The sequence below is a fragment of the Oenanthe melanoleuca genome, chromosome 1A (assembly GCF_029582105.1).
Source record: "Oenanthe melanoleuca isolate GR-GAL-2019-014 chromosome 1A, OMel1.0, whole genome shotgun sequence".
Classification (NCBI taxonomy): Eukaryota; Metazoa; Chordata; class Aves; order Passeriformes; family Muscicapidae; genus Oenanthe; species Oenanthe melanoleuca.
Genome location: NC_079334.1, coordinates 32030729 through 32053910, shown reverse-complemented (window position 1 = coordinate 32053910; position 23182 = coordinate 32030729). Strand labels below are relative to the sequence as shown.

Here is a 23182-nt window from a genome sequence, read left to right as displayed (position 1 = left end):
TATCTTTCTTAGAAGTTGATGTTAAGCATTCACTGTAAGGCTGAGATTTAAGTTGAATGACTTAATTGAAATAAGGCTCATATTCAGTGCTGCTGCAGTTCCCAGTCACACTGCTGCTGGGGTGGGACTTCCATCTTGCAGTGAGTTTGGAAACATGATGATGAGCTTTTGGGTTTCCTGTGGACTCCCAGTGCCTTTTATGAGCCAGAAGCTATCTCTGTTTCACAACAATTTCCACATGCTTTTGTCCTGAAAGACTAAGATGAAGAAGGAACTATAAGGGGCAATGAAGTTGATTTGAATGAGGTGTTAATGACTGATTACATTCATCATCCAGGTAATTTTTTCTAAAACAGTTGGACAGTAATATCTTACTCTCTCAGTATTTCTTCAGATTTCCTTAAAAGGACAGCCTGCACTGAAATCTTCATCTGCCACTTTGTCTTAGTGGATGGTACAAATGGGTTGTACAGCTGTAATTATTTATTGGCTATGTCATAATTAATTTCTCAGTGTCTTTATGTACCACAGCATGTGAGGAACTTGGGAAATTTATGATGCATACACAGCACTGTGTTATTCCAAGCAACTAATTTCATGTGGTAAGAAATAAATCTCGAATTCCTGATGATTTTGCAGCAAGATCAATGTAGAGCCCCAGAAAGAGAAGCAAGTCTGGTAGAGCAGAAACTGCTTTTCCCTTATGCTATTCTGGGTTGATTTTATTATGCAGAAAGAATACATCCTGGTGTTTTATATGGCCTAGCAGACCATAGTTTCTTCATTAAACTTTCAGTGGCTTACAGTGCCAGGGCAGACAGGTAAATAGGGCTCCTGAACTCTGAAGAGGTAGCCTTCCACTAGCTTTGCAGGCAGTAGGTATTTGCTTAGTTTATGTAAAGATTCAAATGGGCCGTTGCTCTTTGGATTAAAAAGGCATCACCTTGCTCTTTCTTAAATGGTACATAAAACATGCATTTTATATATCATCATATATCATATCATACCATATATCATTTTATATCATATGTCTCATGCCTTAGCAGAAAAGAATCTCAGTTCAAGCTCAGATGTGGATTTGAAGCTACTTCTCTCCAAGGTGAAATTCTGCATTTCTCTTCTCACATATGGATAGAAGATACTTGAAGAGAATATGTTTGCCTTGTCCACAAATGCAACAACAACTGTTTTTATTTCTTTTTGAAGTCTGAAAGTGCCAACTGACCTCTCCAAGGCAGCCTGTTCTCTGATTCCTTTGGGTCAGCTTCATTGCACGAGTTGCATGTTTTTCTCTTAATCTACCTGGGTTTTTTCCCCCATGTTTGAAGTTTCTTCTTACTGTGATCTAAAGCAGTCTTCCTGCTTTGGCAAGAGGAGCAAAATTATTACTGTTCTTTGGCAGTTCTGGAGTTTTGAAAGATAACATACAATTTCTGTTGTGATAAAATGCTACATGTATTGTGCTCTCAAAGGCCATTTTTTTCTTTTATGAAGACTAAGCTTTCCTCTGTTGGTCTCTCCAGGCAGAACTTACAGCTGTTGTTGTCTAAAGGCCAGTGCTATGAAATACCATAATCTTTTGTGGCACTTGGATTTCTCATCTGCCAGGAAAAAATGCAGTCCTCTCTTGTGCTGCTGTCAGGGGTGGTTGTACTTTAATGTTAGAGTGGGCAGTTAAGCCTAGCAGTTAAATGTTGGTTTGATCTTCTAGGAGATCTTCAGACCTTCATTTATAGAAGGATACTACTTTGGAAAGTTAAAGCTGCTTGGGGAAAAAAAAAAGAAACCCAAAAGCACAGAAATCACTAGTAGAGAAGGGTGCAAGTGCTTGTCTAGCATAGAACTGGAAAGACTTGCAAATCTGGCATGGTTCAGTTCAAAGCTCCCTGCTTTTGTAGTTCAGCTTGATTTAGCTTTTATTGTCAAGAAAGGTTCATCAGTTTTGTGATTCAGGTCATGGCTTCAGTTTACCTGAATTGCTCTCTGAGATCCTTCTTGCTAACTGCCTTCCTCCTGATAGCTGTTCTAAAACATAGAAAGGAATGGGGTTTGGTTATTTTGTTTTTATTCTTGGAAGTCTAAAATGTGTTCAGAAAGGCTATAAAAGCTTGTGTCAATTGCAGTTGATTGTAAAACCTACTGCTTTCAGTGACATAAAGTGCAGGTTATTCCAATACTAATGTGAACTAAAGCTAATATAGCAGAAATCAGGATTTGATCCTTTGTGTTCTGATAACATAATTCAACTAATTTGTCATTTCCTGCCTTTTTACCTCAATCTTTGACTACAGCCAGTAAAATCCTTGAGAGTATGCTTGATACAAACTTGCATATAATGGTAACTGTAAAGCACATTTTTATTCCAAAATAACTGTGTTTAGTTGTCTTGATGTCACTCCCAAACTCTTGCCTACTAGCTGGGTGCTCCTAACCAAGCAATGCAGAAAAAATAAAATTTATTTCAAACGCTACTATGGTTTCAATTTCTAGTGTTTCACAATTGCTATGACATGTCACAAAACTTGTTTTACTCTAGTGAACCCCTGCATCTCTATAAACTATTGAGGCACAAAGGTGAAACAAAGCAGTAAAAGTAATTTCTGCCTTTTTCAGTAGGATTCACACTTTCCAAATGAGTGGGTGCCATCTGCTCTGTTAAAGTACATTTTTGAAGGGCATCCCACAGTGCCCTCTGTAAAGATGTTGAAGAGTTGAAAAAGCGTAGTTCATTCATAGAATCATTAAGGCTTAAAAACATCTCCAAGATCATCAAGTCCCACCTTTGATGAAATACCACCATGCTCACTAAACCTTACCACAGAGTGCCATGTCTGCTTATTTATTTAATACTTCCAAGGATGGTGACTTCACCACTTTCCTGGGGAGCCTGTTTCGGGACCCTGCTAAACAGTCTCTCTATTCACTAGAAGTTGTTACACATCTTCCCATGAACAAATGTTGTTTTTAATTATCTGGGTTGTTTTACTTTTTTTTGGTGAGTATTTAGTTTTCATAAAAATTGGTTTTGACATAAGTTTGCACCAAGTTCCATTTTTTCCCTGCTAAAAATATAGAATTATAAAAATGCTTACAGGAATTGGTCTGACGTGTCTGTGGCAAAGACTGAAGTCTAACTCCACAAATGCTTTCTAGCCAGATTTTAGGCCCTCTATATATTATGTAGGAATTTTGATTAATATGCATCTGAGAAGGAAAAATGCTACATTTATTTTAAAAATTTGGAATCCTTTGAGAAGGTACTTAAAATATTTTGGTTGATTTGCTAGTGAGTAAACTATCATCACAGTGAAATGTAAGCTTCTATAAATGTAACTTTATGTTAACATTTCTTGCTGCTTTTTCCATCAAGTTAAGCTTGCTTTGCTTTTTGTGTTTCCTCAAGACTATTTCATTGAAATGGCAGTACTTGGTTCATGATAGTGTAGCTGGACTTTGTAGCTGGCACAGAATAAATTTTAGTAATCCTCAAGGAGGGTTCCCTTGCCCTCATTATTATTCAATATCTGCCTTTGAATGACTATGACTACAAGCATCATTGACTGCTTATCAGGCAAGTTTATAAACTAGACTAGGAAGACAGTAGTGACTTGAAAGACAACTGGGATCTGTTTGGTTTCTTACATCAGACTGGTTTCAGGAAAAAAAATTAAGTGGAAGTTGCTGTCTAAAAATGGTACCTTTTGTAGTGTTCTAATATATTTGTGAGCAATCTTTTATGTACATAATTGGGCAGCTTGTGAGGGCAGTTGTACTAAAAATGGACAATTCTGCAAGAAAAAATATTCAGGACTTATAGTTTCTTGCCATACAAGATAGTATTTTTAAGCCTCAGCATCAATATTTGTAAGATACAAAAACAGGCTTAAAATAAATGGAAAATGCTTATTCTGTACATTATTATTTAAAAAAATCCCCAAACCCAAAGAACCCACCCTGTAAATCTGCTAACATGATACCCTTTGGGTAGGAAAAGTGATACAGGGTGTACCATTGATGTGTGTCAGAACATTAGTTTTATGCATTTATGTATCTTATAGTGGGGCTGGAGAGAGGGAAGAGGAGACTTCTTGGAGACATGAGAATTATGGGTGAGCATGTCTGATAGTTTGTAGTATGGCACAGTCTGTACTTGCAGTTCTGTGGATAGTTGAAGCCAAGATGGATGTGACTGTTCTCTGAATTACTTGAGTCTTACAGTGAATAATATGAACATGACAAGGGATACAGCTATCCCTTGGTTTTTTTGTGATTGGGTTTCTTCCCCTCTCCATCAATAAGGATATTTCTTCAATATGGGTTCTGAAGACAGGATGAAGGTTAAATTGACCTCTGTGGATATGCATGCACCAATTTTTTTTTTTACAGATTAGATTTCAAATAGTACTTTTTAGTTAAACCAGTAAAACTAAGTTTACATCAGCCCTTGTTAATGAAGGGTTGTTTTACTGCTAAAATGAGATACTTGAAGAAGGAAACTTATGCACTAAAACTCTGTTGCATTTCTTTATCCTTCATCCCCTTCAAAAAATAAGAAAAGGAAAGTGTCTGTTATGTTGTGGTTCAGTGGTTTTTCCTCAACTCTTTATTTCTATATTTGTATGGGTACGTGTTCTTGGTTATTCTCTTCAGTACTTTCCTAAAAATAAAAATCAGAATCAGAACCTAAAAATTCATTTAGGCTTTAAATTTAGAGTGCACAAGAGTCATGGGCTTAGGCATAATTCTGTACAATCTTCTCAAAGTTTCTGAAAACGCTCTATCAAAAAATAGATTAAATGTGGAAAAAAAACCAGTTCTTCCAGAATTAAATTGCTGAACTGAATTTTCTCCACATTCTGCCATATACTGAAAAAAAAATTAAATAGAGAAGTGAATAGTCATGGGACTGATGTATGGCTGATAAACCCTTTTTTGTAATTCTACAGTATGTGTGCCTCTATTTTCAGATAATGGCTTAAAATGTGTGTGTCTTGGAAAGGCTTTATGTATATTCAGAAGGTGACCTGTTAAAAAAAGTAATATCCATACTATTAATTTGGGTAAGATAATCATAATTTTTACTCTAATTGCTGTATTATCAAGCCTTTAAATATCTATCCTTGTACTCGTATGAGTCAAAAAAATTATTTATATTTAATTTTTTCAGCAGGAAGTGAGGAAGTGAAATAACCTGGTGCCATATTGTACTGCACAACAGTAAATCTAATAAGGCCTGCTGGGCCCCCTTTCATAATCTAAAATAGATTTGAAAAGGGCAGCAGAGGTTCCATCTATGAATTCTAACCATGCTTCAGAAGCTGGTACTACATACATATAGAAAATAAACAAATTGTGAGTAATTGAGAGGCAGTCATTTGGCACAGAAGAACGTTTTAAAAAACAACTTCAGATATATTTTTGAAAGAATATATATCAGGTGAAAGCAGAGTATCTTGAAGTTTCAAAAGAACAGAATCAGCAATTTTGTGTTGCAGAGTGGAGTTGAGAGTCAAACTAGTTTATGAAATAGCTGTGAGAAGAGCAGAAAGCTTTTCTGATTTAAGAATGAAAGTATCTTTTCACATACCTATGGTATATGCTGTGGTGAGCAAAGTCGGGGAGCAGAGACAAAGACAGGAGCTGTTCTTCTCCTTATGTTTTTATCAGCTTCCTCTTAAGAGGACTCTGATGGTGTCCCATTGTTCAGCATATGAAAGTATTAATTACTTCTTTTATTTCCCTCTACTCTGTTTTTTTTTTAAATCTGTGCATGAATGATGATCTAACACTATGCCAGGCAGTTGGAATTAATTAGGGTTTCAAATTTCACATAGTCCATCTTTTAGCATTTGTTATGTCAAGCTAAATCTTAAACTGAGGGGAGTCAGGTACTTTTAGGGTTAATATTAAGGCAATATTCTTTCCCCATAGGAGGACATACGTAGAAATGGAAAAGCTTATGCAATGGAGAAAGAGTTCAAAACCTTTATAGTTAGTTTTTGAAATATTTATACGCTGGGTGGAAAAAAAATTAAGGCCATCTCAACCTTCTTGTAACCCAAATGTTTTGAATGTCTAGTTACATAAAGATTTCAAAGCTCTGTTAGTCAATAAGAAAATCAATAGATGCAGCATGCTTCAGTGTAGTTAAAACAATTCCTAATAGCATTCAGTGTTACATGTAAGCATTGCCACCACTTCCTTCTTTTGAATAACGTCCTGCATCTTTAGTTGCAAAGTTATGAAGTTTAGAAACATGCAGCTGATGGGCTGCCAGTTACTGGAAAACAAAATCAAACCACAGCAGATAAAGTTATTGATGGAAGTAAACAAGGAACAAGTTATTGCTTATTTTAAAATACCCATTTATTTAAAAGACATAATGCAGTATAGAAAAATCTTAGAAAGTTTTTGTGTCTTTGTAGTGTGTTATAAGACAGTAACATTTGCATTTTTACTGTTTTTCTTTGGTTTTTTACTGTTTTGTTTTCTTTAGTATTTTTGTTTCATTGTCTTTGTTTTTGGCAGTGGTTGCAGTCATCTAAGGGTATAGTTACAGTTGTCTCACTCATCCATCTTTCCACTCTGTTTATACCTAATTTAGGAAAGTCTTATCCAATAAAGTTTTACAAATAAAACACTATTTACAGACCTGTTACTTGTAGCTCCTGTTTGTTCCGGTACTAAACTGAAGTTAGCTGTAGAATTACTTTCTTAAAACAAAATACAAAATTAATATTATAATTTCTTGACATATTTTCCAGAGGTCCTGTAGTAACTCTGTACAGAATTAATAGCTTTCACTAGTAATTACATAAGATAGGTAAATAATTTTAAAACTATGTGTTGTCTTCATTGTTCAAACTCCGAGTTCAGCTATTTTTATACAGTCAGAAATTAATTGGCAGAAATTGGCAGAAATTAACTAAATACAAAGTTTTCTAGTAAGAGTAACTTCCCTTTTGTGATGTTATATTTTCCTTAAATTAGTTTAAAAATGAGTTGAACCTAGGTATTTCCATCAAAATCTGTGTGTACAGACCCATTCTCAGAGCCAGCTAGCACCTCAGGATCCTATATGTCACTTAGCTAGTTGTTGCCAAGTATTTATTTTCTGAAAACAGCTGAATTATTAGATTTTCCTTAGAGATTCACCTAAGAACAAATTTTCTTGGCAATCCAAAAACTGCAACTTGAAACTCAGAGGATACACAGATTTTGGTCTCCTGCAGGTGTCCTAGTTGATTAACGCTGTAGAGGTTTGTGGTTTGGGGTTTTATTTTTGGGTGTTGTTTTTTTAGGAGATGGTGTTCTTTCATTGTTGTTTTTGATAAGTCTTTTTTATGAAGTGGCATGTGTAAAACTTTCCTACCTGCTGGATTTGAAGGTAAATTCCACTTTAACATCTGTTGAGAAAGATGAACTTTAATACACAACATGTCAGACATAATTGCCAGAGAATTCTACCAGAATGGCAAGTAGTTCCCTTGAGTCTATAATTAAACATTTAGATGAATGTGTTTTCATGTACTTAAGCTTATTACTTTAAGACATCTCTGCATATGAAGTAGTATTTTCTGACTTCTACTTTATCCTGTCAATACAGACAATGAATGTATATATATATATATATATGTTAGTCTGCAGGCAAGTAAAATAAGTTCTACTTCCCTGCATTCTGACCACCACCTGCCTAAGAACCTTTGAGTAGTTTGGAGGATTTCCTTAGCTGCTGTGTATTTTGGGGATGTGAAGCTGTTTGTACTCAAGCAAATAGACTCTTGGCTATGTTTTCAGTCTTGTTGTCCTATATAAGTAACATATAGTCTTGAAAGCCTCCTAAGGGTGTCTCATTAATATCCACTGTAAAAATGCCCTAGGGTGTTTTCCAATTGCTATTCAAGAAAAAAAGCACTAAATTAATACTGTTTAAAAATGACTGAGGAAAAACAACAATGAACCTCCATGTTCAACCTTGCCAGTCCATCACTGGCTATCTATTTTATGTGAGAGATGTCTGGTCAATGGCTTCCTGCATGCACAGTTGGGAATTCTCCTTTTCCTTTAAAATATGTTGTCTGCTTCAAATGCTGATGGTAATTTTCAGCATATGGGGACCATTAGCAATACTGAAGTTGGATATAAGGCTTAACTTGTTAAATCACTTTAGAATGTCGCATCTGTTTTTTTTACCCTAGTGTTAACACCTGGATCAGTTTAACACCAGCACAGAAGTTTAGGACATACATAGCTGTTAATTTTGAAAACATCTGGAATTTTTTGTGGTGTGTGTATGCATGTATATGTGCACGTGTGAATGGCTGTAGCTCTGGAATTTTTAGGTTTGATGAATAAAAGCTCAGTGAGTCGTGCTCAAGGTGTGTACTGACCTGTGGCAATTAAGTGATTTATGGCAGGGACAGGAGCATTGTTTCAAGTGGATTAGAAATTACGATTCCGTCTTTGCAATTTTTTTGTCTTTCTTCAGCTTTCTGTTTCTGAAGACTGATAACTGAATCTAATTCCTTTCCTTCCCCCTTCCCCCAGCATGTCCATTTGTTATACACTGAATAAGATATCCCATTCTCCTGGGATGTGTGAAATGGGCAGGCATTGCAAATTGAAGAAAGTGAGTTCCCTGTCAGAGTGTGCAATCCTATTCAGAGGCTGCTTGGAAGCAAAATGCCAATTGTGTTGGAATTTTGAGAAACGACTTTCTCAGGTGACCTGCTGCCTTTTAGCAAGGGCAGAGTTTGCAGCTCTGGTGAAGAATGATGAGTTGCTTCTCTTATGCCCATTAGCAAAATTGGACTAATTTGCAGTACATAACCTCAAGGTAAAGTGTGAGTGTAGCAGGAAGCAAGGCTAATTTGGCATTTTGTAATTTCCTTTATCCCAGGATCTTTTCCAGAGCCAGCAATCACTATCATTTTCTATCTGTGGAGAGTGAGGGTGGCTGCTTGCATAGGAGGCTTTACTGGAGACAAGCTTGCACTGCTACCAGGCTTTGAGGAAGTGTTGCTTTCAGAATTTCTGCTGGAACTGGAGACCAAGCAGGGTTAACAGCTTGGTGATTCAGTAACTAGAGAAAAAACAGAGCCTTGCCACAGCCAGGGCAGCTCAAGCCCTGGGGACTGGGCACCTCCTTGGGGAAGGACAGGCTGGGATGCAGGTTCAACACAGCAGGACCCTTGTCAGGGTGGGGCCTGGGCAGCTGAAGACTGGCCCTGCTGAGGTGTCCCTGGGGCTGGGGCTGATGGCCCTGGGAGACTCACATGGGTTCTGGCTCCTCCGAGACCTGACATGAGGTCGTGGGATTGGGGGAAGGGTGTGGGAATCTTGGGAGGGGGGCCAGGCTGTCAAGGCTCATTAGTGCCCTTGGAATCATATGGAAACCATACAGAAAGAAATTTTAACTTTACTTAAAATTCTGATCTGTAGAAAATACAGTATTTGATGTGACTAAATACTGAGTAAGGTGGAACTATCAGCTTCTGTATTCTTCATGCTGATGGCAGGTACTGGAATTCGTTGGGTTTACATGCACAAGAAACTAGGAGTATTATAGAACTACCAGCTGAAATCTAAACCCAAATACAGTTTGATCAATACTGTATCTTCTGGGCTTCCTTTTGATTTTTTGTTGTGTATGGGGCTTTTTTTCTTGTCTGTTCCTTTGTTTTAATTTTTAGTATGGTCAGGTCTAAGCAGAAAAGGATCAAGGATACATGAAATTTGTTGCTAAAGCAGTGAATAAGATGTGACTGAATTAATGCCTTTGGAATGTACACTAGGTTTCTTTATTATACAGTTTAGTTTTGGTGGGGATGAATTCAACATCAGTGTCTGCTGCATGAAAACTGTCAGCTTAGAGAGAAGGCAAAAAAAATACTAAAAGCTACCATTTCCTGGGAACAACCTGGGAACTGTCTGGGCTCTTTGTAGAAGAATGCACTGCCTTGGAGGACAGTGGTTGTGCTGGCAATGTTGTTGCCACTTACTTTCTTATTGTTTCCTCAAGAAAAACACTTTTGCAGTTCAGGGTTTCAACTCTAAATCCTGACATCTGATAGCCATTCTTAGCCTTTGGAAGCTTGTTGTCTAATATATTATATTTTCCTCAGAGAAAGGACTCTTTCTTGCCTGACACCTGCTTTATTTTTGTCGAATTCCTAGGTTTCAGAGAGTGGTTCTGAGCATTATACTACAAACCAAGGAATTAGGTTTCAAGAAAGGACAACACAGAAGGACATGATAAATAATGTGGAAACAATGATCTTGTTTTCCTCCAGTGTTCTTTTGTGACTCGCCTAAAATGAGAAAAATGTGTGTGGGGTTGGGAAAACAAATACAGGCAACCTGATCCAATGCATAAGCAGAAGTCAAAATGAAAATTTTCAAATATTCTAAGAAGCATCATCAGATCTTTAAAGGATTTGAGCTGACCTCTCTATAACCTCTGTGTGCTCAGAGACAAGAGGACATGCTGAGAGGAAGCGTGTCTGAAAGCATTACAGCAGGATGCTCTGGACAATGGAAGTGCTGAGCTGTGTGGTATTTGGAGTATTTGCATGGAGATTCTGTGGTGCAGTATATCAGTTTTGAGCATTTTTCTTCTCAGAACAAGACAACATTCCTGAAATTAATACCACCAAAAAAAAAAAAAAAAAAAAATAGGATTTGCATACAGGGAGTCTTGGAGTATGAATTAGTCATGCATTTTAAATGGCTTGAGTGTCACACCTTGTTTTTTTACTTCCTAATCTGAATTGAAAAAATTATAATTATAGGACAGTATTTATTGTTAAGGTGGATAGAGATTTTTAATAGAGAATGAGATATAAATCATCTCTCTTGTTTAGTATTTTGAATAAAAGAGTCCTGATCTGGCTGGATTCTTAATTACCCTAATAAAATAAATGCTAAATGAGTTAAGCTCAGTAGTAACAACAATGCATCTTGAAATAATTGCTTAAATAAAAGTAACTAATTAAATTCTAGTCATCTCTTTGCACTAAGCAGGTCTCATACCTTCTCGCACTGCATAAATCTAAATGCAAATCTTTGGATTTGTGCAAACACTGTAGGAGACAGATTTTTACAGTAACGAATTAGGCTGCTAATGGCTGGCATGAATTCTTGCCAGGGTGGTTGTAAGCTAAATGCTGAAAGCTCCAGCATATTTTTTTCAAGCTGACAGACTTGAATTCATAAGCTAATGCAATGTAAAAATGGTTTTTTCCCCTCACAAGAAATTGAAAAAGAAAGTGTATTTTAATCTGTAAAATATTCTGTTGTCTGTCTTCAGAAAAGTGTTGCAGAAAATGTTGTCAGTCAAAATATGCACAGGAAAATTATTCAAGGGGAATGCCCTGTCCAGAAGCAGAAAATTGCATACTCCTACCAACTTCTGTATTTGTTGTTTATCCATGTTAGCAAAATCCATTCCAATATCTAGGTTAAAATTTCAGTATAAAAGACAGTTGGGGTTTTAGGTCTGATTTACTGGAGGATCCACTGTTTCAACAATAATGTTTGCAAGATTTTCATATTTCTTTTACATTTTAATTACAACTCATCAAATCTTAACTGATTACTCCTAGGTTAGATTCAGAAGAATGTCACTGAAGGGTATTTTAATTTAATGGAAACATCATAACGTCTATTTCTAATGTTTTAAAAGCCAATTTATATGGAAATTTTGCTCTAGAAGGAAGTCAACAGATACGTAGTTTTTTAACACCTCCTGTTAAAATTCAAAACTTGAATTGAAGCAGTACCAAAGCAATGCCATTATTTTTCTTGTAGCAGTGTGATTGCATTTTCACAGCCTTTTATTTGTAGCCATTTTGTTCTGTTAACATGAAGTTTTTATTTGTCTTTTGTAGTCGAGCTATCAAGACAAACCAGGACCTTTTGCCTGAGACGCCGTGGATCCATATCTTCTACAATGACTTTTGGGGGACGCTGCTTACTCACAGTGGGAGCCACAAGTCCTACAGACCTCTCTGCACGCTTTCCTTCCGCATCAACCATGCTGTTGGGGGAATGGACCCATGGGGCTACCACCTTGTCAATGTCCTCCTACATGCTGCAGTCACTGGCCTTTTCACAAACTTCTCCAGGATTCTCTTTGGCGATGGGTACTGGACCTTGATAGCAGGCCTGCTGTTCGCATCTCATCCCATCCACACGGAAGCCGTAGCAGGGATCGTGGGGAGGGCAGATATTGGAGCCTGCCTCTTCTTTCTGCTTTCCCTCATGTGTTACGTGAAGCACTGCTCTACCAGAGGCTCCTCACCAAGTACCTGGGGCTGGATCTTGGGAGCAGGGCTGTGTGCAGGATGCAGCATGCTGTGGAAGGAGCAAGGAGTGACTGTTCTGGCCATTTCAGCTGTGTACGATATCTTTGTATTTCATCGACTGAAAATGCATCAGATCATTTCTGCTTTATACAAGGTGAGTCTCCTTTGTGTTAACTACTTGTGAGGCACCATTCACTGTTAAACAGGTGTTAAATGAATTTTTGAGTATACACTATAATTCTTAGTAGTTTAGTCAACTCCCAAAAATAAGTTCAGCTGTTTAATGCTGAAAGAACACTTTAAGAGCTTTACTATGGTCTTTTAACATTTTCTTTAAGCAATGTGTTATTTGCCCTTGCTATTAATCAATGCTGGGGATGGGTTTTTTCAATTACTTTCCTTAGTTCCAGCAGCTCCCTCATTCTCTTTACTGTCAAGCAGTGGATATCTGAGTCGAGCACTGGATATCTGACTGCCTTTTGCAAAGAATTCATTCATGCTCTTATCCTCTTGTATCTTGCAAACTCAGCTTAGTCAGGCGTGCAAGTTTGGCAGCTGATATCATCAGCTTTGCTCCCTGAGGCAAAGATAAAACTCTTATTGTTCTAGTTTAACAGAGATGCATAGGACTTGGTGCATGCCTTTGGCACGGATTTTTTTTCTTCCCCTGGTAGGAGCTATGACTTAAATGTATTATTGCCTTAATAAAATAAGTATTTCCTATTTTTAATGGGAATTCTTTCTTCTTCTCCAAGAACAAACAAGTAAAGTGAGCAAACAAACAAGCTCACTAAATCCCCTAGCTTCCCACTCACAGAACTTGTGTATTTTAGTGGTATTCAGAAACCCCAGTTAAAATCAAGAGTCCTTAACAGCAGTTGCTGTACAAATGAGTAAGCTGAGTATATGTAATTTTCTTTTCAGTGAAATGACTGTCTTTCAGAAAGATACTCTCTTGTCAAAAGGACAACAGAGTTTCATATGTGTTGTTACATTTTTCACATTTTTCAGTGAGATGTATATTGCAAAAATGTATTTTGTTTCATTGCTTTTCTTACTTATCTCAAACACCTTGACTTGAAAATTTTGATTTCTCTTCCAAATGGATTGAAAAGAGATTGTAGATTTTGATAAAGCAGTGTGATTTCTGTTTGTACTATATAGCTGTAATATAAAAGGAAAGTAGTAGTGTAAAAAAACAACAAAACACCTAGTCAGCTGTAGTTTCCTCTTAAACTGCTTTAAGGTGTTGACTTCGTTATTATGCTCTATGGAAAAGGAAAGAATAATTTCATATAAATGCATACACATATTTAGGTTTTTTTACTCATGTATAATGACTTATATATGACTTCTGAATGTCAGTAGCCAAATATTGTATGGTACATTGTGCATCTAACACTGAGCAGAAGCAAATAGGAAACTGATTAAGTTGTTGCATTAATTTTTTCCTTAAAGTGCATCTGCAACAGCAGGCTTTGTACTGAAAGGCACAAAGATGAGACTTTTTCAAGTGCTTCAAGGAGTTTAGTTAATAACTCAAATGTTACCCTATCCTATGGAATTAAAAAGACAGAAAATTCTAAACATCTTGAAAGTTTTTATTATTGAACACTCATTGCTCAAACCCAAAGTCTTTGCAGATGTTTTAGATGTTTTAATTGAGAAAAGCTTGTTCTCACCTTTTTCCTCATTTTCAATGCCAGGGCCAGGGTAAAATTGGTCCAGAAGAAATCTGAATGACACAGGTGAAATCCAAGCTTCCACATCCTAACTTTTTGAACACAAGGTCTCTCTTCCTAAGTCTGGAGCTCTAAATTTGAGCACCTGGCTCATGAGGTTTTTTTGCAGAGTTGTCTTGGACAGAAAGTCAGTGTCTTTGAAAATTTATTTTTTCATCTGTAATGCTAGAAATAGTAATTTGTAGTTTACAGGCATTTGTGGAGATTTGATTTTTGCTGGATACAGTTTAATGGGGAGAGACTACATTGAATGAAAATATGAATATTTTGGTTATTGGCTAGAAATGCATTTTTTAATTCACTAAATTATGAAGCTGCATGTTTCTTGCATGTATGTTCAGGCTGAGTTCTGCTCAACCTGAACAAAGTAGAAAGAATCGTGTCTGTATGCCTGTTCTGGAATTTGTTCTTTGTGTTTTCCTAGTGTAATATTGAGAGAGGGCAACTTCAGGAGAAAGGGGAAAAAAAGACATAAAAAACATCAGTTGAGGAAAAAGTTGTAGTCTTTTGTAGTGTGGTGGAAGGCAAATGTGTAGAATGGAGCCAAAGAAGAAAGGAAAATAATTTAAAAGTTGGTGATCTCAAGCCTGTGCTACCTAAGCAAGCAGAACTGAATGCTTTGTAATGGAACAGTAGAAAGGTCCTTTCAGTCTACCTGACCTTTAGCTCAGCCCTGTCCAGCTGAGCTGATACAGCTGTATCCTAGGCTGTGCTGCAAACTGAACTGAGAGGAAGTGCAGGTAAAAAAATAACCTTTAAACACCTTACCCCAAATATCCCAGATACATCTTGAAGGAGTTACTTTAAACCTGAATCAGTTCAGTTGTCTTCAGTCCTTGACATTGTGTTACAAAGAGCTGTAGTGACAGTGAGAGGAAAGATGCAGTGTGAGCACAGAAACAAAGAATGGAGAGAGATGGATTTGGGGGAGTGGCTGGTTAAGTACCTGGGCTGGTATGCTGCTGGACTATAGCTTTCAACTTTGACAACTATGACATTTTTTAGAATATACCATTGGGGAAACTGAGACACAATTATTTATGTTTAAAGAATAGTAAAACTACTGACCATTTTGGTCAGTAAAGTATGAACTGGTACAAGCAACTTGAAAAATGCTGCAGTTGATGGTAAGATATGGTATTGGGTGACAAGGCTGGTTTTCTCCATTGTGTTCTTATCTTTGGGCCAAGTATCCAATGATATAAAATGATTGCTACTACACAAGACCACTTACCATGTGCATCCTTATTTGTCACATTGAGAGCGTGAAAACATCCCAGTGCAATTTGAATAAACTGGCAGGGCTTCTAAACAAGGTAGCTGCAAAGCTGGACCACTAGCTGAGCAGATTAATGCTGCCCCTTATTTAGAAGCTATTCTTGAGGTATCTTAAAAATTTGTATTGTAGCCACTCATTAAACTCTCCAGCTCTTTTCTCTGTCATCTGTGTACTGGTTATTCAGTAGAACTTGGCTGCTGATTTTTTTTCTTTTGCCAAGTTTTGTATTCCTGTCTGTCTGTGATGCTCTCACTCTGGCTGGAAAAGTTGTCAGTCTGGACTCCATTTCATTTGGTTAGCTGTATTTTATTCTGACTGGCTGGCAAGAATGTATGCACTGCCTTTGAGTCAGAAGATTTTAATGGAATTGTATTTATTGTAGTCATAAATGAGTTGTCTGAAATGAGAATAATTGAAAAAGTGATGTTCTACTGGGATGTAAAGCATTCCTTGTTGGAATTAAGTTAGATTTTTTGTTTTATTTTTCATGATTCTAGACCTTGAGTAATTTCCAGCGTATGTTGCATAGCAGGTATGCAGACTGATTGAGTTGTTAGGTGTGACAGGTATTAGAGATTGTACCTGTCAGCACCTGGAGTTGTGCCTGTCAGAGCTGTAGGACTGGGAGGGCGAGCTTGATTGTGGGAGAGAGCTGTGATCAACTTTGTTATTACAGACAATATGCAAATACAGAGGCTTAATTGTTTTGTACTTGCAATATTCAGCTCCAGTGCAGAAGCATTAATCAACAGTCTTCTGTCCAATTAACAGTACAAAGCTAGTACAAACCCTGCTGTGCTGCTCTTTTTTTATCTTGTCGGTTTTTTAAGTTTTCTTTTGTTTGCTGGGTTGTTTTGTTGTTCTTTTTAAACTGTGAGTGGATCTGAATAATATTAGCAGTTAAAAAGGTGGGGCAAATGCCTTTAAAGCTAATTTTTAATATAACGGTAATAATAAAATATTTATTGTTCTGTGACTTATGTATACAAACTGCCATACAGGAATAACTAAACCAGATGTAAGTTCTACTAATGTTGCACTGCTAAACTATAGTAACATTTTACCAGATCAACATATTGTTAGTACAGGGGGTTTGTTATACCAAAATAAGGAAATGTATCTTTTCCCATCGCTTATTTGATTAAAACCTCCCCCCGGGAGGTCTGTCTCACATGTGGAATTAGTTATTGGTGTCTATAGCTTAACATGAACCACAAATTTGATTGCAGGGTGCATTATCTAGCCTCCTGTGCTATTATAGCAGCACTGGTTTTGTAAAAGACAATTTTATTGGAGGCCTATGTTTTATTTAAGGTCATGATGTAAACCTGGGGCCTTCATGGATGACGTGGTCAACCACCAAACCAAGGTTTATAATATACTGTACTTTCTTTTATGGTCTTGGAACAGTCTTAGTTGTGGGTGATATGCTCCTGGGTATTAGATAAAGCTACTGATTTTTGAGAACACTCTAAACTTCACATAGGCTACTTTCTGCTTTCTTCAGTCTTTGAAGTTGCTGCTTTTAGATCTATTGTACTTTGAAAAGCAATGTCAAAATAAAATGCTGCTCTTGATTTAAATTTGCAGTTTTATCCTTCCCTTCTGAGTAGCCCTAAAGCCTTAGTAATGTAGTACTCAGTGTTGCTTATTGTTCATCTCTTCTCCATTTACAAGTTATGCTGTTTTGCAGTATTTCATCATTATTTGCAGTGTTTTATCATTATTTAAAATCTAACTCAATGGTTTATTTTCTACTCATTTCCCCCATTTAAAGAATTATTATGCTGAACTTGCCCAGAGGTCTTGATATTTTGGCACAACTGATTTGAAACCTATTATTTTGTAAGTTATTCCCCTTTTGGGTGGGCATGGTCCAGTCTTGTCTCCATGTCTTTGAAGTATAGTATTTACAGTGTTTAGACTGTTAGGGCAGCAGCTATTCTCTTGTAGGACAGACTTCATCCTTGGAGTCAGATATTTAAATATGCTTTTCATAGAGACGCTTTTATTACAGCTAAAAATAATAAATAACTTACAGCTTCAAAACATGACTTGACCTCTCATGGGTTCATTTTGTCTAACAAGAGCCACATATTCAAGTGCACTGAGCTGTTAAATATTGCATTTATGGGCTGGGTAACCCTTAGCATTTCAAGACCTGGGGAAGAGATTGGGGCTCCATTGCCAGCTGGGGCCTCGTTTATCCCTAGCATCTCCCATTCTGCAGCAGTCAGCTGGGGGTTAATTATCCTGCCAGCTTTAAGGCTGTACAAAATGCTGAATATGGTGAGAGAAGTGTGCCTGCACATACATTGCTCATATTTGTGGATGAGCCAGGCTGATGCTTTTCTCTTCACTCTGCTGGATGGCAACAGCATGAGCCCTGTGTGGTCTTGACCATTGCTCTCCCCACCCCACCAGATATTTCCTTGACAAAAGAAGCTTTTTCCAATTTACCTCTCCCTTGACAATTTCAAGTAGCTAATACTGCTGTTTCCTGTAGTTTCCACAGCTGCTAGTTGCTTTTCTGTTTGATCCTGAAATAAGAAAAGCAAGATTGGCCTCCACTATCTTCTCAGTGATATTGATCTCCTGCAGGTCCCTGTGATGTTGGTGGAGTGGTACTGAATTTGACATCAATATGTATAAATAGCTGTATTTCCTGAAAATATTTTCATGGGGTGATTTAAACCACTGGAGCAGATCATATATGACAGAAATACAGCATCCTAAGGCAAATTTATCAGAGTTGTATCTTGTTAAAAATGAGGAATCATAAGATGTCTTGCTGAAGTCACTGACACTAGTATAATAGAGATTATATTTTAATATTAAATCTGTAGTGTCTTCATTGGAACTGCCACTAAAATCCCCATTACTTTTATCTATCCCCTTTAAGTCTACAGTAATATATAGGATCCTATATTTGAGAATGTCTCTCTAGAAGGATGAAAAAGGCAGTCTTCTTTAATAAATGAATAAATAAATTAAAAAAGAGAGAAGGCTTTTCATATTTATGGGAGCTGTGGAGAATGTTCAATTTACCTTCAAGGGAGTTTGCCAGAGAAAGGTGGTTGCTGTCTTGAGTCCCACATAAGATTTGTACTGCATGGTAGCACACACAGTATGTGTGTTGCTCCATTCTTCCCTGTTGTGGTTTAACCTTAGCCAGAACCTCAGCCCCACATGGCTGCTTGCTCACTCCCTCCCCTTAGGATGGGGAAGGACGAAGCTCAGAGACTGAGATAAAGGTAGTTTGATAGATAAGGCAAAAGCTGTGTGTGCAAACAAAGCAAGGAATTCATTCACCGGTTCCCATGGGCAGGAAGGTGTTCAGCCATGTCCAGGAGAGCAGGGCTCTTCATGCACTGCTGTTACTTGGGAAGACAAACACCACCACTCTGTATCTGCCCCTTCCTGCTTCTTCCCTTAGCTTTGTATGCTGAGCATGATGCTGTGTGTCTGAAACATCCCCAGGACAGCTGTTCTGGCTGTGCCCCCTCCCAGCTCCCTGAGCACCCCAGCCCCCACGGTGGGGTGGTGTGAGGGGCAGAGAAAGCCTTGATGCTGTGTGAGCACTGCTCAGCAACAGCTAAAACATCCCTGGGACATCAACACTGTTTCCAGCACAAATCCAAAACACAGCCCCATTCTAACTACTATGGAAAAAATTAACTCTATCCCAGACAAAATCAACATGTTCTTCCTGGCTTAAATGGGATCTCTTTAAGAGGGACAAGGTAAGAAAGTTTCCACAGGCTTTGCATAGTTTTTGTTAACCCTTATTTTTTGTTCTGAGGTTACATGCCAATTACTGACATCAACAGCATGACTTTTTCGTGGTGGTTTTTCATTACAGGGTATTGGGGGCTCACTACTTTCGACTCTACAAAATCTTGGCAAATAGTATCAATCAGAAAATGTTACTCTCCTAATTTTTAATGTTTTCAAAATATTTTAGGAACCAATTGGAAGCACCAAGCTTATTGTATTGTCTATCAACTGAGTGTCAGAATATTAGGCATTATTACAGATGTAGGTTTTTCTTCATCTTAAACAAACTCTCAAACTTCATAATTAAACAAACTCTGTAAAACAGTTTTCCCAGAAGCTGACAATTTTCCTGTTTAAAATATCAGTATTAAAGAACAGTTAAATTTCATGTTTTTTGGTAGGGTTAGTCAGTGTTTAATACTTAAATGTATTTTATGCTGTGATAGGCGGACTTGAGTTTCTGCAAACTTTGAGGGATAAGAAATATATGTAGCTTTGGCCAATCTTCAGTTTTCCATTTGTTAACTAGCTAGAAAGCTGTGTTCCTTTGCCCTCTGGCTCTGCTTCTCCCATGGGTCAGTTGACCAGGTATTGGCTACAGAATGAGAAAAACACCATTCAGTGCTAAATCTCAGTGGTGTTTTAATGAGTTAAAGATTTCCCGGTGTAATTCCTTCTGTGCAGATTTGCTTTGGGAATTGTGCCTTTCTGCTTAAGCCTGGTTTAGTGCCATGGTTAAAATGCATGCATTCATGGCTGTATCCATCAAGTGTGGACTGTGTTTGTTAAATGCCACACAGAAGGTTTATACCTGTGCCTGTGTGTCAATCATAAGTACATTAGCCTCCTGATGTTGTTTAGACACCTAAATGTCCTGGTTTGATGAAGTGCAGAATGCTTGTAGCTCCTGGTGAGCTTTACCTAATGAACCCATTGCACTTGGTCAATCACAGCTAAATAGCAAGCTAAACCTCTTGCTCCCAGAAGTCAGGGCATACAGTAATAGTGTCAGAAGAGGGGAAACCTGGAAGTATGTCCTCAATCAGAATCAGATAGGGAGCAGGTGTAGCTTCTGGATGCTCTGAGTTCTGATTTCCAGCAGTTTGTTACAGCACCTTTGGGAAAGATAAGGCTCTGAGAGTGTGAAGGTCAAGCTTCTGGTTTTCTTGAGCATCTTAACTGTGGTCATTGAAGTTTCAGCACTGTAGTCCTTTGACAGCATTGCCCAAGTCTATTCTATAGAGCTGCATTCTCAGTTGTGTTCCTGGAGTCCTACCCAAGAGTCCTACCCATGGTGCATGAACGTGAGCTCTGGTTCTGAACCTGAGAGAACTTCCTTTGAAGGAAGAACCATACACAAACCCTGAGCCACAAGGCAGATTTTTTTCTGATGTTAAGTTTAGTTTTGAATTTTGTGGCTTATGCTCAGTTTTATTTAATGATTACATACATGCTTTTTCTAAGTGAGTGATTCTAAACATTAACCTGTGTAGACAGGTACAATATTAAATAGTGGGAAGTGCACATGTATGAGATTTACAGTGGAAACAGCCAGTTGTGACAGAAGACAGCAAACAATTTTTGGCATATTTACTGGAGGAACTGAAAAATATTTTGTACCTATTGCATGTATTTCTTTTCTCCAGCTGCAATATAGATTAGGTATGGGGAGGGAAGGAACCCATGCTTGCAGTTTTGTAGCTGTCTTTACTAGGAGGTGAATTTCCAGCCTCACCAACCTTGAATGCCACTTATAAAAGAGAACAATCTCTTGATATTATGGGTAGTCCTCATTGGGAGAAAGGGAAAACAAAGTACATTTTATTCTTGAGTTTCTAGGAAACTAATCGAAAATGTGCGTGTGGAAATTTTTAAAATTATCCAGAAGTTTTTTCGGGGAAGAGACAGAGAATTTTTGTACTTGGCTTTTAAATGCCAGGTAGAACATATGTACCTTTTTATGATCAGAACTGTAAAACTGAATTTCAAACACATACACAGATTTTTTTTTTTTTTTTTTAAGGCTGTAGATTTGATTAGGTTGTGCAAAAGTCAGAGCTTCTGTGACATTTAATCACCAAAATCTCATTTTTCTCCTTGACAATAAAATATGGAAATAAATTCCCATAGCAACAAAGTCTTTAAAGTGAGTGTAGGGCCATATTGAGTTAATAAAGGCAATGAGGGAGCAAGAGAAAAGAGTGGGTAGAATTGTATTGAGTCTCTGTAAATTCTTCCTCTCCCAGAAAATAGGACTTTAGGGGTTATGGATAAATTTTTTGCATGTTTTAGTCTGCATATTTTAAAAGTATCCTGGGCAGCTTGTGTTGCTGTAGAGTACAATGAAGAGGTGGCATCAATAGCAGTGTTCATTTAGTAGGGATTTTGGGATTATGGTTTATTCTTAAAATATATGTTTATTATAGTTCTGTCTCTATACTTGGAATCTTTTGTCCTTAAAACATTATTAAAAGTAGCAAAACATCATTACAAAATAGCTCTCACAAGTTTTAAAACAAAAGAAATGCCAATTTAAAAAACTTTAATTCTTGCTTCTTGTATACTTGTATACTACTTCATGTATAGAATTTTTGGCTGTTTGTAATTTGAAATCTGTGGAAAGTCAATCTTTTGATTTTTCTTTATTTGTTTCTTTGTTTAAACAATTACATTTTTACCTCTTCTGATCTGATCTGTTAGCCAAGAACTTGGTCATTTGTGGGTAACTCTGAGAATATGGATTGAAAGATACCAGGTTCCATGATTATACAATCCTGTTTAGTTACAAAGAAAGTCCTAAGGATAATTTCTTCCAGAACAAAAACTATGTACCTTTATCCCAGTTCTAAACCCCTTTCAATTAGAAGGTACCTGCATAATATATATTTTTATCTTGCTTTCTTTGCACCTTCTCTGATCTCTTACTAATTCATATACATATAATGCCATCCCTCCCCACACCAGCTAGAAAAGAAAAAATAATCCCCCCAAAACCCTAAATTTAAAAATTTCCTCGAAACAAACACCACCCCCCCTACATCCCCTCCATATATCTTTGTTCTAGTAGTGACATTTTTTGCTTGGAAGAGCACAATTAATTTTTTTCAGTTAACCTGTGTAAAAGCTGTCTAACTTTAGGGACCTTGGTAGAGACTACAAAAATGGAATTGAAGGCAAGGTAAGTGGGTAGGGTCCTTGGCTACCTCATACTATACTGATACTGGTGCACTATTCTTATCTCAAGCCTTTTGAAATAAGAAGGAAGTATTAATAATTTAGAGGTAAACTTTGGACATTTTTAATTTGCTGTTTTGCAAATCTGTAGAGCAAATCTTGTCAGGATTTCATCTCTGATACTGAAGTTTGAAAAAGGGGAAGAAAAATTCCTTACTTGCTCAAAATTGTGCTTCCTACTGGATGTTAGGATAATTTCAGATAGAACTGTGTCCTGGCTGGAGTTGTGGCAGTGGGATCAGCAATCCCACTTTTTACCTGCAGTTACACTTTAGGTACTATATGTAACCTGAATTTTTAGGAAAAAAAACCACCACCACCACCAAAACAAAAAAAAAACAAAAAAAAAAATACAAAAAAAAACAAAACAAAAAAAAAAAAACAAAAAAGAAGAGCAAGCACAATTAATATCTGTTTGTATTTAATTATTGGTCTGATAGCTCTGTGTTGATGTATTTTGAAGATGTGGTTTCTAAATGCAACTTCAATGGATTTTAAAAAAGGTGTTTTTTCTAATTTTCAGACCAGAAAATTGTTTGTACTCCAACATAGACCACCATATATATGTTACTATATTAGCTGTAGTTATTATTAAATAACCATTTCTGTCTTGGCACTGCCTGCTATGGTATGGCACGTTGTCAGCAATCTGTGGTCCCACTGTTGTGAAAAGAATTGATGTGTCCTTGTGCTCTCAGGTTGGTCTCCAAGGCTCTGAAATACCCAGATGGCTCCTCTGTGCTCTGATAATTACCCCTGGAATCATCAGGTGAAATACTGAAGATACAGGTGCCAGTGTAGCTTCTTCACTGTTAATCTATTTGTGACTGGAAATCTATATCCAG

The 23182-nt window shown here is 37.2% G+C and overlaps 1 protein-coding gene across 1 annotated transcript in view; it reads left to right on the top strand.

Annotated features, from left to right (window-relative positions):
* The window catches only part of TMTC2 (transmembrane O-mannosyltransferase targeting cadherins 2), a 228545-nt gene that overhangs the window by 87105 nt on the left and 118258 nt on the right, over window positions 1-23182 (top strand). The window contains exon 2 of the mRNA XM_056481917.1: window positions 11889-12459. Within this exon, the coding sequence (XP_056337892.1) occupies window positions 11889-12459 (571 nt within the window). The remainder of the gene's footprint in view (window positions 1-11888; window positions 12460-23182) is intronic.